Here is a 21,480-nt window from a genome sequence, read left to right on the forward strand (position 1 = left end):
ATGTTATTGAACTATTTTTTTTATGGAATACACATTAAAAATCAGTATTTTAGAATATATTGAAATGTAGTCTTTATTTCTTTTATTAGTGCTTATCTAGTTAGCAGAACATTTGAAATACGGATCTTTAAGGTCTTTTTTTTTTTTTTAACTGCCATATCTGATTTTGCCAAAACTTCGTGTGGCAGAGGTTTCAGACTACATATATGTAAGACAAAGAGGTAAAGTTTAATTTCTCATCTAGCAAATATGTACAAAGCAAAATTGACCTCTAGCTGCGTTTTACAATCTAATGTTAATTGTTGCCTCGGTTATTCTGTTGGCTACATTTTGTATATTTGAATGGCTCTCAGAACAAAGAAAGATGGGAGTAGTAATGGAATAAAATAGACTATTGCCATTAATCATTCTTTTATGTCAAGACAATTTGTGGAATTCTGTGGGAAGTAAGTTATGATAAGCGTCATTCATCCAAATCACATTTCCCACAATTGATATCTAAAAGTACATTCAGAAGAACAATAAATGCACATTCCCCAGTTATTTGACATATGTCTTAAAAACTGGTAACTAATACAAGTTGCATATTGGGCACTAGCAATAAGAGTAGTGAAATGAAAATACAATTGGCTTATAAACTTCACTGACTTAAATAAGCTGTCAAAGGCAGATGATGAGCTGATTAGTATCTCACTGGTTTAAACTTAGGTTCACGCACAGGCATCAGCTATTGAAGTTCTTTTCAACCAGACTAGAGATAATAATAAAGTAAACATGAATCCTTTGATTCATCTTGTCCACAGATATTTATTAAATTCAGTTTTCCCTCTGTATGATTTTTTTTTTATGAGAGCAATGAGATAGCATGGTTTATACATTTTTTCTTGATAGAGTTTGAAAATGCAGGGTAATGGATCAGTACAATCGGCCCTCTGCATCCGCTGGTTCTGCATCCGTGGATTCAACCAAAATATTTAAAATGTATATTTTTTAAATTTCAGAAAGTTCCAAAAAGCAAAACTTGAATTTGCCACATGCTGGCAGCTGTTTCTATAGCACTTACACTGTATTTATATAGCATTTATATGTATTAGGTATTATAAGTAATCTAGAGATGATTTAAAGTATATGGGAGGATGTACAGGTTATATGCAAATACTGCACCATTTTTATAAGGGACTTGAGCATCCGTGGATTTTGGTATCCATAGTGGGGGGGGTGGTCCTGGAACCAAAAACCCCACGGATACCACGGGATGACTGTACATAATATTCTAAATATTTAAAATAATTACTGGCAGTTGTTATTCTGATACTTCTTATTGAAGTAAATACTTTTTCATTTATCTGTGTAAGGCATATGTAAAATTAAAGGCACACGTATTGCTGACAGATGTTCCAGAGAACCTTTTAGACATTAGTTGCTTTATTCAGAGTTTTCCCTTAGACCAGGGGTTTTCAGCCTCTGCACTGCTGATATTTGGAGCCGGTAGATCCTCGCTGTGGAGTCTGCCCTGCGTGCTGTAGGGTGTTTATTAGCAGCATCCTTGGCCTCGGCCCACTAGATGCCAGTATCACCCCCCCCCCAACTGGGTTGTGATAACCAAAAACCTGGGGGACAGGAGCCTCAAAATCACCCCCCGCTGAGAATTACCGACTTAGATTAATGCGTGCAAAAATGTGTTTTTATTATGTATCCATGAGTTCATTTACAGACCTGGTGCTAGACACAGTTTGCCTTCAGGATTGACTTCTCTTCAGATGTACCTCCAATGGGACATAAGTAAGCTGGGTTATTATTACTATTTCTTTCTCTGTTGTAGAAAGAGACAAAAACCATTACAGCTAATTATTTTTGGTACACAGTTATAGCTCATTAATAAACTTTCTCTTTATTTTCTTTTAAAGTTAGCATTTTCTTTTTTATCTTGGGAAAACAAATGTATCCACTTCTTTGAGTATGCAATTGATTTCATTTAGGAAGAACCCTCTGGAACTCGATTTGAATTATTTTTATTGTGATAAAATACACAGATATGTCGTTTGGGAAAGTATTAAACATAAGAATAAGTCTGGAAGAAATTCATAAAAGTCACATTTCACAATGAATTCTAGAAATTGTAATACTATCTTTATTTCTTTGGAAACCATTTTAGTGGCTCCCAGTGTGCCCACAGTATAAAAATTTTAACTACAAAGTGAAACATACAAATTTAAGTAAAAAAAAAAAAAGTAACGTAGAATGATAGATTTGAACTAATTCAGGTTTTATTTCTGCAGTTGCTCCGCTGGATCATTTTTTATTTTATTTTATTTTTTTAAATTTTATTTATTTTTTGACTGTGTTGTGTCGTCATTGCTGCGCATGGGCTTTCTCTAGTTGCGGTGAGCGGGGGCTACTCTTCGTTGCAGTGCGTGGGCTTCTCATTGTGGTCGCTTCTTCTTGTCGCGGAGCCGAGCTCTAGGCCCGCTGGCTTCAGTAGTTGCGGCGTGTGGGCTCAGTAGTTGTGGCTCGCGAGCTTGGTTGCTCCTTGGCATGTGGGATCTTCCCAGACCAGGGATTGAACCTGTGTCGCCTGCATTGGCAGGGGGACTCTTAACCACTGTGCCACTGGGGAAGTCCTGGATCATTTTTTAAATGCAAGGACATTTAGTAATTCAGGGATTAGAGGGGCTGAGCATCTAAAGAAAGCTGACATGGTTCTGAACTGTTAGGAATTTACTTTTGGAAATGAACGTGTGTAGCTGACTCACTTTGTTCAGGACTGGCTCTGTAACTGGAAGTCCTTTAAATTAACTTCAAGGTTTATTAAAGGATAAACAATGAAAGTGTGTTAATTTGAAACTTATATATTACTAAACTTCAACAGTAACCTCAATAATTGTTTAGAACTCAGACCAAAGAAGGATTTGGGGGTTAAGAGTATTTTATCACTGACATTACTCAGTATTGCCAGCACCTGGTGATAATAAAAACCAGTCTTTCAGTTGTGTGTGTCATTGGTTTAAATTCTGTTCAGACAGTGCACCCCCTTGTTGCTTGTACCCAGGGCAGAGCTCTGCCACCCTCGTGCTGTTGGTATGCCATTAGTACGTATTGTATCGTTATTGAAAAAAGAAAGCTGCAGACTATCATGTGTCGTATGACTACATTTTGTTGTAATTAAGTAAATAGGTTTGTATGAACAAAGGAAAAAGCGTGAGTGTACCCATCAAACTAGTAATAATACTAGGAAAAAGGAAACAAGGGAAAGGATTTGTATGTGTATGTTGGGGGGGGGGGACTGTCCCTTTATATCCTTGTATTTGAATTTGTTTCTAAGATCTGTGATACTTTAATAAAAATTAAGGGGAAATGCTAATATAAGAGGAATTACTGAGCCTTAAGTATTTATACTTTCTATTTTGATAGATTTTTGCAAATTGCTCACCAAAGACCCTAATTACTGCCACCACCATGAACATCAAGTTTTAAACGTATAATTTAGTATGTACTCTTTTGGTAGCTGCTAGAAATTTAACTGCTAACCGTAATTACCTATTACAGGTAATTTTAAGTTTTAAATGGTAAGTAGTTCCATTACTATGTTGTGTTCCTTCTGTTAGTCTTGTGTGAATCTGTTGCACATAACGAATAGTTAGATATGATCATTATTTTTCAAACGCATTTCAACTGTAGAGGAGTCCTTCTTTCAGACTAAATCTGACGTAGAAGCCCCCTATATTAAACGTGAAAGCCGAATTACTGTGCACAGGCGATGACGGTCTGCAGTTAGCTCACTGTCTATAAAAGATTGTTCCTTATTTCTGAGAGTTCTTTTTAGTTGTAAACAGACTCATTGGCATGTTAGCTAAATCTTTGGCGTTTATAACTTGCTCTGCGTGAACTGGAGGCGTGCTGCCCTTAGGATGGGCTCGGTTCATGAGGAGGTGGCGTCTTTGCTGCTTCAGATCAAGGAGCAGTTCAGCTCCTTGTTGTTCTGTTCTGGTGAGGTTACCGCTGCCCAGACTGCATTTCCTGACATTTTGAATAGATATGCCCTGAGGTAACCTTCACTCCTGTTGGCTTAGAATAGTTTTTAACTTGCTCCTGGGTGGTGATATGTGAAATACAGCTAACTCGGGATTTTTCTGCTGTTATATACAGTAAAACCTCACGTGTCTAGAAGTCTTAGAACACGAATCATTGCGTATAGCCAGGTCAGCCACAAAGCTGAGATTTTTATCTTGAAGCATAGTACTTTTATCACTTTAACTATTTTGGATGGAAATCTTTAACAGTATATTCCACACTTTTCTGGTTTTTATAAAAAGTTTATTAAATGTTACAAGTTAATTTTCTTTATGAATTAGGAATTACTGAGAATGTAAAATTTTACGCTATGGTGAAAATGGTGGTGTCCTCAGGGAATTAGAGAGAAAAAAATGTTTCTCTATTTCAAATGCCCTCAGATACTGTCTGTTTCTAAGTTTCTGTATCTGTCTTCTTTTTTGTAAGGCTGATGCCTATCATTTCTTTCTATCTCATTTATCAGCATTTTCTTTAATTTGACTTTTAATATGGTATAGTTTTGGAAAACAGTTAACTAACCTGGTTAGAATTGTGTGTAAGGTAGGGCAAATAAATTCAGAATCAGAAGAGTTTTTCATGAATACTGCAGTATTTTTAAATGGACTTTGTGTTATGTTGTCATTTTGGGCTGGTGTGTGTGTGTGTGTGTGTGCGTGTGTGTGTGCGTTTTTTTTTTTTGACCACTTAAAGTTCTTACCATGAAGTTCTCAACTAAGTTTCAGGTAGATGTTATTACCTGGTAGCTGACTTTTGTTTATAGGTAAAGATTACAGTGTTGTCAGTACAGGAATACACAAGCTACCCCTCCCTTTTTTTCTTTACTGATTGTTGTGGGGAATGCAAGATTGCAAAGCAGTTATTGTTATTAAAGGTGGGAGACTAAGAAAGGATAGGTAAGAGTGACTTCCAGACCTTTTTCTTTTAATTTTATTGAGGTATAGTTGATTTACAATGTTGTGTTTAATTTCTGCTTAAGCAAAGTGATTCAGTTATACATATATATATCTTCTTTTCCATATTCTTTTCCACTGTGGTTTCACAGCATATTGAATATAGTTCCCTGTGCTATACAGGACCTTGGTGTTTATCCAACACACACATGCATGCGCGTGCACACACACACACACACACACACACACACGTTTGCATCTGTTAATCCCACACTCCCAATCATTCCCTCCGCTATCCCCCTTGGCAACCACAAGTCTGCAAAACTTCTTGACATGAAAGCAAGACTAGATTTTCAGCTCGGTTAGGGAATTGTCAGTATTCAGCTTCTCTTCACCTGCACTAGGAGGCCAAGAAGTGATAGGTCATCTGGAAAAGCTGCTTGGATGTGTATGTCTTTTGGTAATAATATTCTGAAGCTGCAAAATGGAGATACTGGTCTTCGGCAATGTCTTAATTAAAGTCTTCTCTCACAGCCAAGTGGTAAATAGTGGAATCATCCAGGAAGATTGAATTGAGTATGGGACTGGGAGGGGAGAACTATTACTTTTATTTGAGTTGCCTTGTATTGTTTGAATTATAAAAATCTATTGCTAAAATCAGATTATTAAAATTAAAGATTTAAAACCCTAAATTGAAGAGGATTAAAAAGTGGTTTGATCTGCCTTCTAGATGCATTGCTCATGTCTGTATAATAATGCGTGCCTTCTATCAGGCACTGTAGTCACTGAGCTAGGAACCTGACATGATACAGATTTATTTATGAATGTAAATACTCTTTTCCTCATTTTCAAATTATAGAAAATTTAACGTGGCCGGAGTCCTGCAACTGGTAACAGGTGAACCAGAATTTGAAGCCAGGTTTATCCACTTCCCAAATCTTCATTTTCCTCTGTTGAGCTGTATGGCAGCATGCTGCCTGGTGGGAAGGAGAACCTGGGCTGTTGCCTCATGGCCCAGATCACAGGGTCAGCCGAGCTAATGACAGTGCTTCAGTTAAAAAGAAAAGACTAATCTGTTACCAGCTTCTGAGCATGCAGGGTTAGTGTCCTCTGTACTTACTAGAAATTAATTTTCAGCCAAAGCAAGGTATCATTTTGATGAAATTTATTTGCATTTTTCTTCTCTATGACTTTTCTCTTAAAATGTAATAGTTTTGTAAAAGTTCCATGAAAAGAATTTAATGAACTCTTCATGTTTTATTCATCTTTTGAAGAATTACAGTCCATGAGGCTGAAAGGTTAAGAAGAAATGTCTTGAATTTTGTTTAACCTGTTTCCCAAACTTACTGGATCAGCAAACCCCATCCTAACCCTCTCTCCCCACCACTGTACTGCCTGCTCAGATCACATGGGTCTGCGGGACATATTTTAGGGGAATGTTTCACTGTAACTGAAACTTCAGATTCACTTCTAACCTCTCGCCTTGGTGCTGAGGAACTTTAGATCAGATTGGCAGAAAAAACTCTTGCAATAGTTTTTTTTTTTTTTTTTTTTTTTTTTGTCTTGCAGAAGACCTTTAGCCATCTATGTAAAACTTCCCTGGAAAGATCTGATTTGCACTTCATGACAGAAAAGCCATAGGTTTGGGTGTCAGCAAGTCCTGAGTTTGAGTCTACAGTGTAGTAGCTCAGTGACCATGGAGAAGTAAATTTAGTGTTCTTAAGCCTTAATTTCTTCATCTGTAAAATGAGAATCCTGTAACCTCAGAAGTAGATAAGATATACAAAACAACTAGCAGAAATACACCTTTCATAGATACTTAGAGCACCATGGCTTCTCCACCTTGCTTCTCATCATGGCCCAGATGAGAGAGAAGATAATGGGCGGCATTATGGGTGGCAGGAAAACACGGCTTCCATCTTTTTCCTGATAGCTCTCTCAGCATCTGAGTTACCAGTATTCTGAGTAACCAGGTGTCCTCCTGTTTTCATTAGAGCTGTGGGATTGGTAAGCCTTTTGGTGCTTTGTAGGTTTTGATAGTTTGCATCTGTCACAGTGCTTGTTTTTTTTTTAACAGGACTTAGTCTGTGGCAAAACTTCTAGACACATATGTAGAATACTGAGGCAGAGATATAAAGTTTTTTTTATACTTTCTTTTTGTATTTAGCTCTTTGTGGGTTGGCCAAAAGGTTCATTCAGGTTTTTCTGTAAGATGTTACGGGAAAATCCGAACGAACTTTTTGGCCAACCCAATACATATTCAAAGATAATAATTTAAATTATATTAAATTTATGCCTTTTAATTTATATATTGTTTCATCTTTATTGTTGTGTTACTCAAAAGAAAAAATTTGTCCTCATATAGAAATATTAAGGGACATCTCAAGATGAACTTAGATATTCGACACAGATGCTTTTGCTGTTTATTTGCTTTAAGTTTTGGAACTGAACCAAGAGAGGGTTCTTAAATTCTCTTCCATTGATTAATAATCTGTGATTCTTTTAATGTGTCCAAAAAATATTTTATGTGAGACATGCATTTTAATTTCTTAAAGTAACAATTCTTTTGGCATGTATTCTTTAAACTTAATTTTTAAATTATATGCGATTAAATGGAATTTGAGGAGAAATAGAGGTATGAAAATTTACCTGGATTATGTTTGATTCTGTCATTTAAAATACTAGACATTTTTGAAATTTCAGAAATGTGAATGCCCATGTTTGGGCATAGTAAGAGGAGCCTTAGATGTTTCTAATATGTCATGTTCTTGTTGGACATTAAAACTAGAAAGGGGTTTTGTCATTGTGACTTACAAGCCGATTGTTAGACTGTAGTGAGCAAATATCAAGAGGTAGTTATTTTTGTCTCTCTGCATAGAAAAATAATTGTCTGCAAAATGTCCCATGACTGTCAAATTTTCTTTTCTCAGATGCATAATGACCATTTAATAGCTAGTGAGAAACAGCATATAATGCAGTGGGAGGATTTCATGAAAGAACAACACAACAAACAGGCTGAAGTGGACGAAGAGCACAGAAAAGCCATGGAGAGGCTTAAAGAACAATACGCCGAGATGGAGAAGGGCCTGGCAAAATGTCCAGCCTTCGGAGAACTTGAACCATAAGAGTGACAAACTGATGAGAAAACATTAACTTCCCCTCAGAAACCGCTCCCACCAAACCGCTTAGCCTCTGCCTCAAGTGTATTAGCAGTGTATTCAGTGGCACTCTTCTGCAGAAAAAAGAAACTGCTACCGGAGTCTTAGCTGTTTCCTAGAAGAAGAATGCCACGTCTTCCCAGTTTTGAGTCCTGTATCTGCCTATATCTATAAATGGGGAGACGTAGGAGGAAAATGGTATAAACATGCGCTTTGTTAATGAGGATTGGTCTTAGTTTCCATTGATTAACTCGGAGAACTGTAAATACAGACTTCTTAGAAAAGTGATTTAATTCATTCTTACGCAGGGTTAATGTCACTTTATTATTGTGGCTCAGAAGGCCGATTCGGCGGCTGCCTGTCGGAGCCTCCCTGGCTCTTGGAGGAATGTGTGCGGTGTTACTCCGTGAGTCATGCCCTGAGAAACAACTGTCCTGGGAGCGGAGACCACACTGGAGAGAGTCAAAACTTTGTCTCTGCTCTTCAAAGAGAGCCACGTTGGTCTCTGAATGGCCTGTTGGGAGAAGTTGCAGATTCTGCGTGGCAGCGTAATGCCGTGTTTCACTGGATGACAAGACATGCTTGTTAAGTTTGTGGCCGTCCAGCACTTCATATTTTCAGCTTTTAAAATGTGCTCACAAGGAAAAGCTTACCAAAAATAGAGTTGACTTTTAACCTTTCCAAGAACCATAATCTTGCCCACAGATTTACCTCATTTTTACATGTGTTTTGCTGTGGGTAAGCTCTGTAAGATAAATAATGTCTATACATGTTTCAACTGTTTAATGAGTAATCAGCAAAATCTGCCAAGGCGTCCCTCTGGAACCATATAAAGATTCTGGCTCTGAGTAAACCAGAAGTATTTGCCCACATGGCAAGTGATCCATGTTAAATGTAAATCCTTTTTAGTGTTTAATGTCTGTTCTCATAAGCAGGTGTATTAAGACGAAACATATACCAGTTCTGTCATCACTGTGATCTTTAAAAATCTGCATTTAACAATCTAATTGAGGAACTAAGTTGATTGTTTATTTGTCATAAACCAAGCAGAATTAAATGCAATAATTTTAAGAGATTTATGGCAAATGAATTTGAGGTATGGATAAATCTTTCAGGTCTTTTTTTTTATTGCTCTTCAGTAAAGAAAGGCACAAGAAAGAAAATACTCAACTCTTGTGTTATCTCAGTGTTGCTACTGCAGAAAAGTGACAATGCTTGCTTGTGTAAATTTATGGCTTGCTGTCAAAGCTTCATTCTTGGCTGCATGTTGAAAATGTGATTAAAGTTAATAGAGGAGATGAAATAAGTATTTGAGATTTCTTTCAGTAACACTGAACTTCTGCCAACTCCCTCTGTCCGCTACTGTAGGCTTGACAGGTTCATCCATCATCCTCTGGTACCTGAACGAAAAAGAGCACTTGCTGACATTCAGGCATGTTGGAATTTTCTTAATTCTCTTTCAGTGGATGGAAAAAGAAAACATACTTCCCAAAATATCCCACACATGAAAAGGGAGGGGAACCTTAAATGAAAATTCCTTTTGTACCATAGGCAGTTTTGGGAGAGCCATTAATTGCCAATGCACCATTGAACAGATGCTGGAACCAGGAGGTCAGGACTGTGTGTGAGCAGGAATGGTTCCTCAACTTGTGCAAAGATTTCTGACAGTGTTTGTTCATCTCATATGAATAATAAATACTTTACCATATGAGTTTGTATATACTATAGAAGGATCTAAGAGACTTCTTAAACCAAAATGATTTAATGGACTTTTTGAGCTTTAAACGTTGATACTAAATTCTTTCTTTGTGACTTTCTTAGCTGTTCAGTATAGCTTCTAAAAGAGAGGGTTGCTTTTCTTTCCCTTTAATATTTTTAGTAGTGAACACTTTCACTTACATTTCCCAGTTTTAAAATCACTTTTGATATGTATTTTATTTATATATAAAAAGCTTTAGTCGTTACGTAATATACAACATTTCTGCTGTTGTGCTGTCAAGCAGAGAGAATATGGATTCTGTGTGCCTCACAGGATTAGTTTCTAATGATCAAACGAAATAATGTTTGTCAACTTAAAGTGCTATAGAAATATTTGTCTTTAAATTCTAAGTATTTTTTATTTTTCATCATGATTTCTTTTTTGACTTATATATGTGGATTTTTTTTTCCATTTCCTAACGTGTAGATTTTTAAGTTCTATTCTTATTATTGATTTCTGCTTTCATTGGATTGTGGTCCAAGAATAGATTCATATAAGACTTGAGATGTTAAAATTTGTTGAGATTTGCCATCTGACCTAAAATATGCTAAGTTTTTGTAAATGTTGTGTTAGTGCTTAAAAGTATGTGTATTTTCCAACTGTTGGGTGTTCATTAGACCAAACTTGTTAATTGTGTTGGTTAAATTGTCTCTGTTTTACTGTTGTTTTTTTCTTCTACTTGATCTTCCAGATTCTGAGGTGTGTTAAAATTTCCTACTCTAGTGGATTTTCTGATTTCTCCCTGTAATTCTGTCAGTTTTTATTTCATATATTTTGAAGCTTTGTTATTAGGTACATACAAGTTTAGAATTGTTTATCTTCCAAGTTTAGAATTGAATCTTATATTTGTAGTCACAGCCTCTATTTCTAGTAATGTTTTTGTATCAGTTTATATTGCTTTAGAATCTGTATTTCTAAAAGAGAGATTTATACAGGCCACACCAGCTGGTTAATAATTTGTAGGGTATATATTTCTTTATTCTTCTGTTGGACCTTTATATCATGTTTTCACGTGCCCCTTAAAAACTGTAACTAGATTATTTTTTCTTTCTATCTAATTATCTTTTAACTGGAGACTTTAATCCATTTACATTTGTTGAAATAACTAATATAATAGGATTTATTTATACAGTAAGTCCGCTACATATGAACCTTCAAGTTGCGAATTTTCAAAGATGTGAACCTGCATTCGCCTGTCCAATCACATAAGCTAGTTCACGTGTCTTTCATGCATTGAACACCTTGCTGTGCAGCACGAGGAGCTTACTAATAAAGACCTGACAGAATTGGAGGCCCAGAGAAAGGACGAAGAGAGACAAGAGGAAGAAGAAGTAACTGAAGAACAGAAGAGATTCACGACACAGGAAATGACAACGGGATTGTCTTTATTTGAGGAGGCACTGTTAGTTTTTGAGCACAGGACCCGAACGTAGAACGGTACACGAGGGTTGCAGCAGCCATTCAGAATGTGATCCAGTGCTACCGTGTCATCTGTGACGACAAAAAAAAAGAGCTCCTACCCGGACATCACTGGATCGTTTTTACAAGAGGGTAGGTAGAATTGAATCCAGCAAGGAACCAGAACCTGTGCCATCAACATCAGGTGTGAGTGAAATTGCAGCTTGCCCTCCGTCTCCTGTTGCTGACGATCCTTCAGCTCTACCATCTCCCACCTCCTCTCCCTCCTGCAGTCGGTAACTCTTCTTTCCTGTTCACTCGATGCCAGCCCCGGTATCCCAGCTGTTGTACTGTACTACTGTACTTTTCAAGGTACCGTACTGTGAGATTAAAAATGTTTTCTTTATTTTTTGTGTTTGTTTTTTATGTATTATTTGTGTGAAAAGTATTGTAAACCTATTACAGTACAGTACTATATAGCCGATTGTGTTAATTGAGTACCTAGACTAACTTTGTCGGACTTACAAACAAATTGGACTTACAAATGCGCTCTCAGAACGGAACTTGTTCACGTGTAGGGGACTTGCTGTACCATCTTACTGTGCTTTTTGTCCCACCATTTTGTTTCCTCACTGCCTTTGGGGTTTTTTCCTTTTCTTTTTCCACACTGAGTTTTGTTTTGTTTTGTTTTACAATTAATTTTCCTCTACTAGTTTGAAAGGTAAAACTCAATTTTTATCTTTTTAGTGCTTACCATGAAATTTAGTTTGCATAGTTAACAGAATCTAAAGTTTATGTCTTTACTCTTATTTGAACAGTAGACTTCTGAACAAAGTGATTGCTTCCCGTTAACTTATAAGTGTCTAGAATTTTAGTTTTATCTCAGTTTAACTCCAAAAATAGTTATTTTTTACAGTCAGTATTTGCTTATTATCCTTGAAAGTTATCTGGGTATACAATTCTATATAGACAGTATTTTCTCTCAGTATTTAAAGATATTGTTCCACTGTCATCTTACGTCCAGTGTTGCTTCTGAAATGACACTTGTCAGTCTGATCAGTACTCCTTTGTAGATAATCTGTCTTCTCTTTCAGGTTATGTTTAAGTTCTTTATCTTTGGCATTCTACAATCAAATGTCATTATACTACAACATGTCTACTGTGAATTTCTTTTCATTAATCTATTCAGATTCACTGAGCTTCTTGAATCTGAGAATGAGTGCCTTTCATGAATTATGAGAAATTCTCAACTTTTACCTCTTTGAATATTGTACCTTTACATTCTTTGGGTTCTCTCCTTTAGGAGATCAAATTAGACTTAAGTGTTCCCATCTCACTCTGTTCTCCATATTGCTTTATCTCCGTTTCGTATTTTCTATCTCATTGTCTCTATGTGTTGAATTCTGGATGATTTGTTTAAATCTGTTGTCCAGTCCACTAATTCTGTCTTGTCACTGTCTTTAACCTATTTAACCTGTCAAGTTTTTAATTATGGGTATATTTTTTTCATTTCCAAAAGTGTTGTTTGGTTCTTTTTCAAACTTCCTTGGTCATTTGGGATAGTTCCATTATTCCCTCTTTTTCTTTTCTTTGAACATATTAAATGTTCTTGTACTTATTTTGCATTCTGCATATGATGATTTCTGTATTTTTCTCCTTTTTTGTGAATCTGAATCTACAGTTAGTTGTTTGTTGTTTTGTCTGAAACAAGTTTGTGGTGACTTGTTTTCTGATGTGATCAGTGAATTTTCATTGTGAGTTTACATTCCTCTGAACTTTATTTTCGGAAATTTTTGGTATGTTTTGTGTTTTTTGGTTTTTGGGTTTTTTTCCTAGCACCTCCATTTTGTTTCTTATGGCCCTCTAACCCTGGACCACTTCAAAGTCAGTTTTCACCTTGAGTTTCCTGCCACTCCCTCCCTGTCACTCAGTGTGTGTGTGCTCACAGACACTTACTCACAGGCAGTATGAATTTCTTCCTCAAATGTATGCCAGTGTCAGACTGTGATAAGACATTCCTAGAGATTTTTTTCATCCTTCACAGCTCTACTTGGAATAAAGAAGAGAAACTTTAGGTGTTTTCGTAGTTCACTCACTGAGAGTGGTGCCCTTTGGGGATTCACCAATTGTACTGCAGTCCAGCTCAGTCCCTGTTGTGAGCTGAATTGTGTCCCCCAAAATTCATACGTTGAAGTCCTAACCCCCAGTGTGACTGTATTTGGAGACAAGGGCTATGAGGAGGTTTAACTCAATAATTAAGGTTGAATGGGGTCAGAAAGGTGGGGCCCTGATATGATAGCACCGGTGTCCTTATAAGTAGAGGAAGAGACAGCAGAGCACCCTTTCTCCACGTGCACACAGAAAAGATCATATGGTCACAGCAGAAAAGGTGGCCATTGGCAAACCAGGAGGAGAGGCTTCAACAGGATAGAATTTTCCAGCACCTTGATCTTGGACTTCTTACCTCCAGAACTGTGAGAAGATAAATTTCTTCTGTGTAAGCTACCCCATCTGTGGTATTTTGTTATGGTGGCCCAAGCAGACTAACACAGTCCCAGGCCATGATTCCTGCCCCCGTGCAGGCACGGGTCCTTAAAACTGGGGTTCTTCTAGGCCACAGGGATGGGGACCTAGGACAGTTATCAGTTCCAGAGCCAAATTATCCTATAGAATTTCACTTTTTCCCATTCTGCCTTCAGTTGTTTTCATTAATTTGCGATAAACTTGGCCATGAATAAAAAATACAGTTAACTAACAGAACATTGTAAAGCAGTTATACTCCAATAAGAAAAAAATAATAAAGTAAAAATAAATACAGTTAAAATTTTTTTCTAGCATTTTTGGTGTTCAGTAGCTAGTGGAGATTTCTCTGTACAGAAAGGTATGTTGGGTATATGTTGATTTTATTATATTCAAATTTCCCTCCCAAAAGACCTTGTCCATATTCTAGTATAAAGGATGATACCTTTACTTTCAATCATTGTGCCTAATATTCAATATTTTCTATTTTGTGTTTTCTTATTATTATCTGTGAGCTAATTTGATTGTTTCCATTACCTCTATTGGATTCTTTTTGCTATTCGTGAGCTAATAAAAGCAAATAAGAGTATAGCAGTCTCATTTTGAACCTGTGTAACTCTTATCTGAATATTTCATTTTGGATTTCTTTTTTTTTTTTTTTTCTTTTTAGGACGTTGTTGTATATAGTTTGTGAAAACCTCCCAGGTCTCTATTATGAGTATGTAGATAGAAGTAGATTTGTGGTATTAAACCCAAGGTTTCATGAAAATCTGGAGGAATCACAAATGCCTCCAATGTACATTGTGAATTCTCTTTTTTGCTTCTGTCACACATAGGCTTTCAATCTGAACACTTCCAGTCTCCATAGAGGTATTATTTATGAATGAAACTTTTGACTATAAGAGAAGTCAGTGTCATCTGCAAATAGAGTTTTACTTCTATGATATTGTTTATCATAGACTCCACCGAAAAAACTTACAACTAATAAATTCAGTAAACTTGCAGGATTCAAAATCAATATACAAGGACCTGCTGTGTTTCTATTCACTAACAATGAACGACTGAAAAGAGAAATTAAGAAAACAATCCCATTTACAATTGCATCAAAAAGAGTAAAATACCTAGAAATAAATTTAAAGAGGTGAAAGATTTGTACACCAAAAACTACAAGATATTGATGAAAGATATTAAAGAAACAAATAAATGGAAGATATTTCATGCTCATGGATTGGAAGGATTAATATTGTTAACATGTTCATACTACCCAAAGCAATCTACAGATTTAGTGAAATCCCTATCAAAATTTCAATGGCATTTTTCACGGAAATAAGCAATCCTGAAGTTTGGAACTGCAAAAGAGCCCAAATAGCCAAAGCAATCTTGAGAAAGAAGAACAAAGCTGGAGGTGCTTCCTGATTTCAAACTATATTACTAAGCTACAGTAATCTAAACAGTATGGTATTGGCATAAAAACAGACACATAGACCAATGGAACAGAGCCCAGAAATAAACTCATATGTATATGGTCAGTTAATTTATGACAGAGGAGCTAAGAATATATAGTGGGGAAAGGACAGTTTCTATAATAAATGGTGTTGGGAAAAGTGGACAGCCACATGGAAAGGTTGAAACAACACCTCCATCTTACACCATAAAACTAGTAGAAGAAAACATAGGGGGTGAGCTCCTTGACATTTGTCTTAGCAGTGATTTTTTGGATATGAAACCGAAAGCAAAGGCAACAAAAGCAAAAATAAACAAGTGGGACTATAGCAAATAAAATGCTTCTGCACAGCAAAGGAAACATCAACAAAATGAAAAGGTAACCTACAGAGTGGAAGAAAATATTTGCAAATTATATATGTGATAAGGGGTTAATATCCAAAAATATAAAGAACTTGTATAACTGAATAGACACTTCCAAGGGAGGTAAACACATGGCCAACAGGTACATGAAACATGCTCAACATCACTAATCATCAGGGAAATGCAAATCAAAACCATGATGAGATATCACCTCACCCCTGTTGGGATGACTGTCATCAAAAAGAAAAGAGATAGCAAGTACTGGTGAGGATGTAGAGAAAAAGGAACCCTCATACACTGTTGGTGGGATTGTATTGGTGTAGCCACTATGGAAAACATCATGGAGGTTCCTCAAAAAAATTAAAACTATAACTGCCATATGATCAAGCAGTTTCACTTCTGAGTATATATCCGAAAGAAACAATCACTATCTGGAAGAGATCATCTGCACCCCCATGTTCATTGCAGCATTATTTACAATAGCCAAGACATGGAAACAACCTAAGTGTCCATCAGTGGATGAATGGATAAAGAAGATGTGACGTGTGTATATATACACACACAATGGAATATTACTCAGCCATGAGAAAGAAGGAAACCCTGCCACTTCCAACAACATGGACGGACCTTGAAGGCATTATGCTAAGTGAAATCAGAGAAAGAGAAATGCTAAATGAACTCACTTCTATTTAGAACCTAAAACAAACAAAAACCTCATAGAAACAAAGAACAGATTGGTGATTGCCAGCGGCAGGAGTAGGGGGTGGGTAAAATGGGTTGGGGGGGGTCAAAGGATACAAAATTTCAGTTATAAGTTCTAGGGATGTAATGTACAGCATGGTGACTGTAGTTAACAATACTGTATTGTATATTTGAAAAGTACTAAGAGCGGATCTTAAAGTTCTCATCACAAGAAAAGAATTCTAGATCAAATTCTTGACTTATGAAATCGTCCATATTTTTTAAATTACAATTCTTCAAAGAGACAATTTTGTAAATATTTTTAAGGCTACTATAATGAGTCCCTTAAAACAGAATTTGTAGAGAATCTGAATAGAAGGCCATAAGTTAAATCTTTTTTTTTTTTTTTTAATTTCATGTACTCTGAAATGCTTAAGCAGCTTTTTTGGAGATGTATCTTTTTTAGAAAAATAGTTGATAAAATTACAGTGAGGTTGTGATCATACACACACACACAAACCTTATGCGGTCCATTGTATATTGAATAAATTTGTTTTAAAATTAATTATATATCAAATAAATAATTTATTAAGATGGAAACAATATTTAATTTTACTAAGAAAAATGTTGACGCTAAAGAATTTGTTTTTTACTCGGGATCTAAAATTTGTAGCTAAAAACCAGCAGGTGTCACTGTGATAACAGATTTTTTTTTTTTCCCCACTATCTAAGCAGTTTTGTGTAGATGGGTGCATACCATCAATGAACAAAGATGTGTAAGAAATAATGAATTTGAGTTATATCCTGAGCAAAAATGTCAAAATTTAAGAAAGCATATATATAGTATCCCTGGAGGGTTAAGAGTACTTTTGAGAATTGTATTTTTTCCTAACTTTCTTCATGTTTCATACATATAGATTTTTAAATTATATTATTGATGTGAAGGTATTATTAGCAGTAAAAGTACAGTAAAACCCCCTGGTGAGGCTTTGGACTTTATATTGAAGTGTAGAATAGTACACAATTCATTAGGTTACATCTTGTGTAGCCAAAATCAAGTCAAGAAACAGAGCATTCCCCATAATGTTTTTAAATGGATTTGGAAAAAACCCTTGGTTCTTTCCTCCAAATTATAGTTTTATAACTTCTAAATTAATGTTTAGAGACAAAAATATGGCAATTGGTGGAAAATAATAGTAGGAATTAAAGAGCTAGTTGTCAGGGTACCTTTTTCCCACCAAGTATGGAAGCCAAAGTAGAATTTAATACACATTTATTCATTGAAGCATTGTGCTGTGTCTGGATTGTATTCCAAGAGAACTATAGTCAATAATAGCACTCCATCTTAATGGAATTTATGATCAGTTTTGCACATGTAATAACGAAATAGAAAAACCAGGACAATAGTATTACACGGTATTATATCAAAGACCATGCTCTACCAAGAAAACAGTTTATGGTTAAAATAAGCAAATTCCTAGTAGGAACTATCTTTGTAAGTTATAATCAGAGAATCATTAGTAATAAAGATAAAACTTGAATTCTGTAGGATTTGGAGAGTGAGAAGAATGGCAAAATATCTGGTTCAGTTTAGTTCAGTAAGCATTTATGAAGCACCTGTGGTCCAGCCACTTTGTATTCCTAGATAAATTGTAGGGATTTTTAAAAAATGCATAAAGCTCAGTTTCTGCCCTTTTTTATCAAAAACACAAATGAAAATACTGGCAAGTTCATACAATAATTGCTAGATTTCTTTGGTGTTGAAATTATCAGATAAGACTGGAAATTGTAAAGTGCCCTTGTTTGAGAGTCAAAAGACCTAAGTTTCAGTTATGCTTTCATCGTTAAATTTACAGAGACTTAACATCACTTAGACAATTTTCACATCACTTCCAACTTTATTAATTTGTGCATATCCTGTAGGTTAATGAGACTGTGGCACAATGACAGTGTGACAGGAAGGTTGCTGTATAGACTCAGATGTGTGACTGATAGCAGAAATTGCTACCCTGCACGTGGGTTTTTGAGAATGTGGCTGAAAATAGCAATTCCTAGTCTAGACAGGGCAGGGATAGCGATGAAGATCTCAGTTTGGAATTTAAGATTGTGGGAATTTTTAACATCCATATATAGGTATGTCTATGCACTGTTTATATTTCTTATGACAACAAAATTTAGATAATCAGCCCTGTTGCTTTTTTATATATAATCATTAATTGTTAGCCCAAGTGGCTGAATTTTTTTGCTTTTGAGAACAGCATCACTATTAGGAAGATCAAAAAGATGTTAAGATATCAAAAAGACATCTTTATCTTTTAGATAAATATTTTGCTTTTATACATTAGTGAGAAAATACTATGGGCTTTTATTAGGCAGCTAAGCCTATTTAAGGATTTCCCATTTCCTTTCCCAGAAGATTAAATTGTTCAAGGACAAAGAATGTGTTTTGTGCTGTTCTCTATCCCATGCTTAGAACATGTGCTGTGTGTTAAAAAAAAAAAAAAAAGTTCTCTCCATAGTATAAGGCTAGTAATGAGTTTGATTAAGTGAGGTTTGAATTACCCTTGCTATTTTTGTTACATTTGTGTTTCACAATGGCTGAATAAAGACTAGATGAACATGTTCTATTATTTTTAGTCTATGCTATCAGGTTTCTGGTCTGTCACCTAGCTTATAATATTTGCTATTTCTCTCAGGAAAGCTTTTAAGATAAACTATATACTGTGAAAGTAGAAAGTTGACATCTTTTGGAAAAAACAGTGACTCCCAATTACCAAGTATGTATCTGTTTGGGAATGAATCTTCAGATAGAAACGATGTACATAGTGATTAGGCTTTTCTAGCCACAAAGACTGTTGCGTCTCCAAATATTATAGTACCAGCAGCAGGACCAGTGATGTAAGCTAGTAATCAGCCACTATATTGAAGGCCTTTTTTTTTTTTTTGAGATGTATTTAGAGTTTCAACTTGTGGAAGCTGGACTGTAGCTCTGGAAGCAGTATTGCCGGGTAGGAACGGGGGTGGAAGAATCCCTTCACTCCTGAAGGGAGGCTTCTTTGGTAGAGGCCGAATCCTCCCTCATCCCCAGTTCCAGCCTCCCTCCAGTCTGCTTTCCTTGCTGTTGTTACACTTACTGCCTTGAAACAGAAAGTTCTCCATCCCACTTCCCAATGAAGTATCACTGTTTCTTATCTGGTGCTAAAGAGATTTTCAAGTTTTTTAAATGATTTGTTGAGAATAGGAAATAGATGAGAGAAGAGAATCATCCCTCACCACCACCACCACCACACACACACACACACACACACACACACACACAATTTTTAACATACTTAGGTGACGGTGATAGTTCTTTAAACTCACCACCGGATAAAAGGAATCTCCATTTGCAGATTCAATGAGCTCCCATGACATTTTGTCCCTGGTCCTCTTAAGGTGGGACGTTCTGTGAGCTGACCAGTTGGCTGTGAGGTTGCTGCCCATAGGCTTCCACTGGGGCTGGAGAGGTGACAGGGGACTGGGGGAGCAGCCCCCAGGGTTTATTTTCATTTGTTTCCTTCCCTTCTTTCCTGCCTGAACTCATCCCGCCATCCCAGACATGGGTTACTACGAAGTGAGTCGGCGCTGCTGGAGGTGCCGGGTCCCACTGGTGTCTGCACGCCGAAGAGGAGGACAAAACGCCTTCCTCTCGTCTGTATCGGATACGCGTGTTTGTGTGTATCTCTTGTATCGATTCTGGGTTTATTCTCTTATCATCTCATGGAGGTATTTCATTAGGGACACAGAGTAAGACCACACTTGAGTCCTGGAATGTGTGGACATTCCTAATGTTAATCACCGGAAAAAGTGGTGATTCTTAGAGAGGACCAGGCGGGTGTGGAAACCTCTCTCCCCCACTCCTGTCCCCTCCCCTCACTGCTCATCTGGAATTTCTGAAGTCTAGACTTACTTGATAGCAGCCTTAGTGGGTAGGGGTTACAGATGACCTCTGCCTCATATGGAGGTAGTCAGGGAGTCTGTAGGAGGGCCTGGGCCAAAGATGAGTGAGTTATGCTTTATAAACCAGATTATCTGGTTATATTTTGTGACTGTTTCCATTTTGTGGCCCCCAGTCTTTAGTGAAACCCTTTTTTTTTTTTAATGTTCCAACATGATCTCTGCTGTGTGGAGGGAATTAAGGAAGGAGCTGACCCCCAGTCTCAAATATGTTTGGTGGTGACAGCAGGGAGAGGGGAGAGAGCCCCACGGGGGAGGCGGGTGACCTACCTGTGAGGTCTGGTTTCCTCTCTCCAGGTGGAGGTTTTGTTTCCATTGCCCACCTAGATTCAATTTTAGTAAAGAAAAGGACAAGTTCCTTTTTAAGTGTTCGGAAAAGGAAAACTCAAGGCTACAGCAAGTGAAAAGTAAGAGGCAATATGCAGAGTTGCTGTGGCCAGCGGACTGGCTGAGCCAAGTCTAGGTGCCCATCGTATCTTAAACACAAAAGAAAACAAAACAAAACTTTGATTAAATTAAATTAAACTTTGTACAGAAGAAAAATGCATGTTTCAAACATTAGTTATAATCAATTAAACTAGTTTTATTTCCATTTTGTAGAAGATGAAAAAATAAAAACTTAAAGATTATGCAGAATCATTAATTTAACATATTACAAGCGTGTTAGAACTGCCTCCTAAACCCAAGACGTCCCCCATCCGCCAGGCGCCACATTTACCCTTTAACTGCTGCTGCATCCCATCTGCTCACATTTATAGCAGAATGCCTGGAAAGAACTTATCTTACCTTGTATTCTCCCCTGAGCCCAGCCCAGCCCCGCCTTCAGTACCTCTCCTCCACTGAAGCCCCTCTTACCAAGGTCACCAGGAACCTCCATCAAGCCAAATCCAATGCTCGGTCCTCGGTTCATGTTACTCTGTCAGCATTTGACACAGTTGATCCCTCCCTCCTTCTAGAGACGCTTTCTTCACCTGGGTTCCTGACGGCCACACAGTCCTGCTTTGCCTTCTCCCCTCTGTGGGCCTCCTCTTCTTCCAGGCTCTGATTGTTGCTGTGCCTCACAGATTTCCAACCTCTTCTCTTCCCTACAGCCTGCCCCATGATTTTATCGACGCCCCAGTTTATATCTCCAGCCCTGACTTTTCGCCCTCATATATTCAGCTGCCCGATTAGCACCTCCACTTAGGTCTCTAGAACATAC

The 21,480-nt window shown here is 36.9% G+C and overlaps 1 protein-coding gene across 3 annotated transcripts in view; it reads left to right on the forward strand.

Annotated features, from left to right (window-relative positions):
• The window catches only part of BLOC1S5 (biogenesis of lysosomal organelles complex 1 subunit 5), a 79,151-nt gene that overhangs the window by 30,617 nt on the left and 27,054 nt on the right, over positions 1 to 21,480 (forward strand). Inside the window, exon 5 of one of the 3 annotated variants that reach the window (XM_082347781.1) lies at positions 1,704 to 5,259. The exons of 1 other annotated variant lie outside the window; for it this stretch is intronic. In XM_082347781.1, the coding sequence (XP_082203907.1) occupies positions 1,704 to 1,871 (168 nt within the window). In that variant the 3' untranslated portion in view covers positions 1,872 to 5,259. Of the gene's footprint in view, positions 1 to 1,703; positions 5,260 to 7,891; positions 12,243 to 21,480 lie in introns of those variants that run through there. One more of the 3 variants, XM_082347779.1, reaches the window with a different exon arrangement.

This window comes from Balaenoptera borealis (genome assembly GCF_965194805.1).
Source record: "Balaenoptera borealis genome assembly, chromosome: 12".
Taxonomy (NCBI): domain Eukaryota; kingdom Metazoa; phylum Chordata; class Mammalia; order Artiodactyla; family Balaenopteridae; genus Balaenoptera; species Balaenoptera borealis.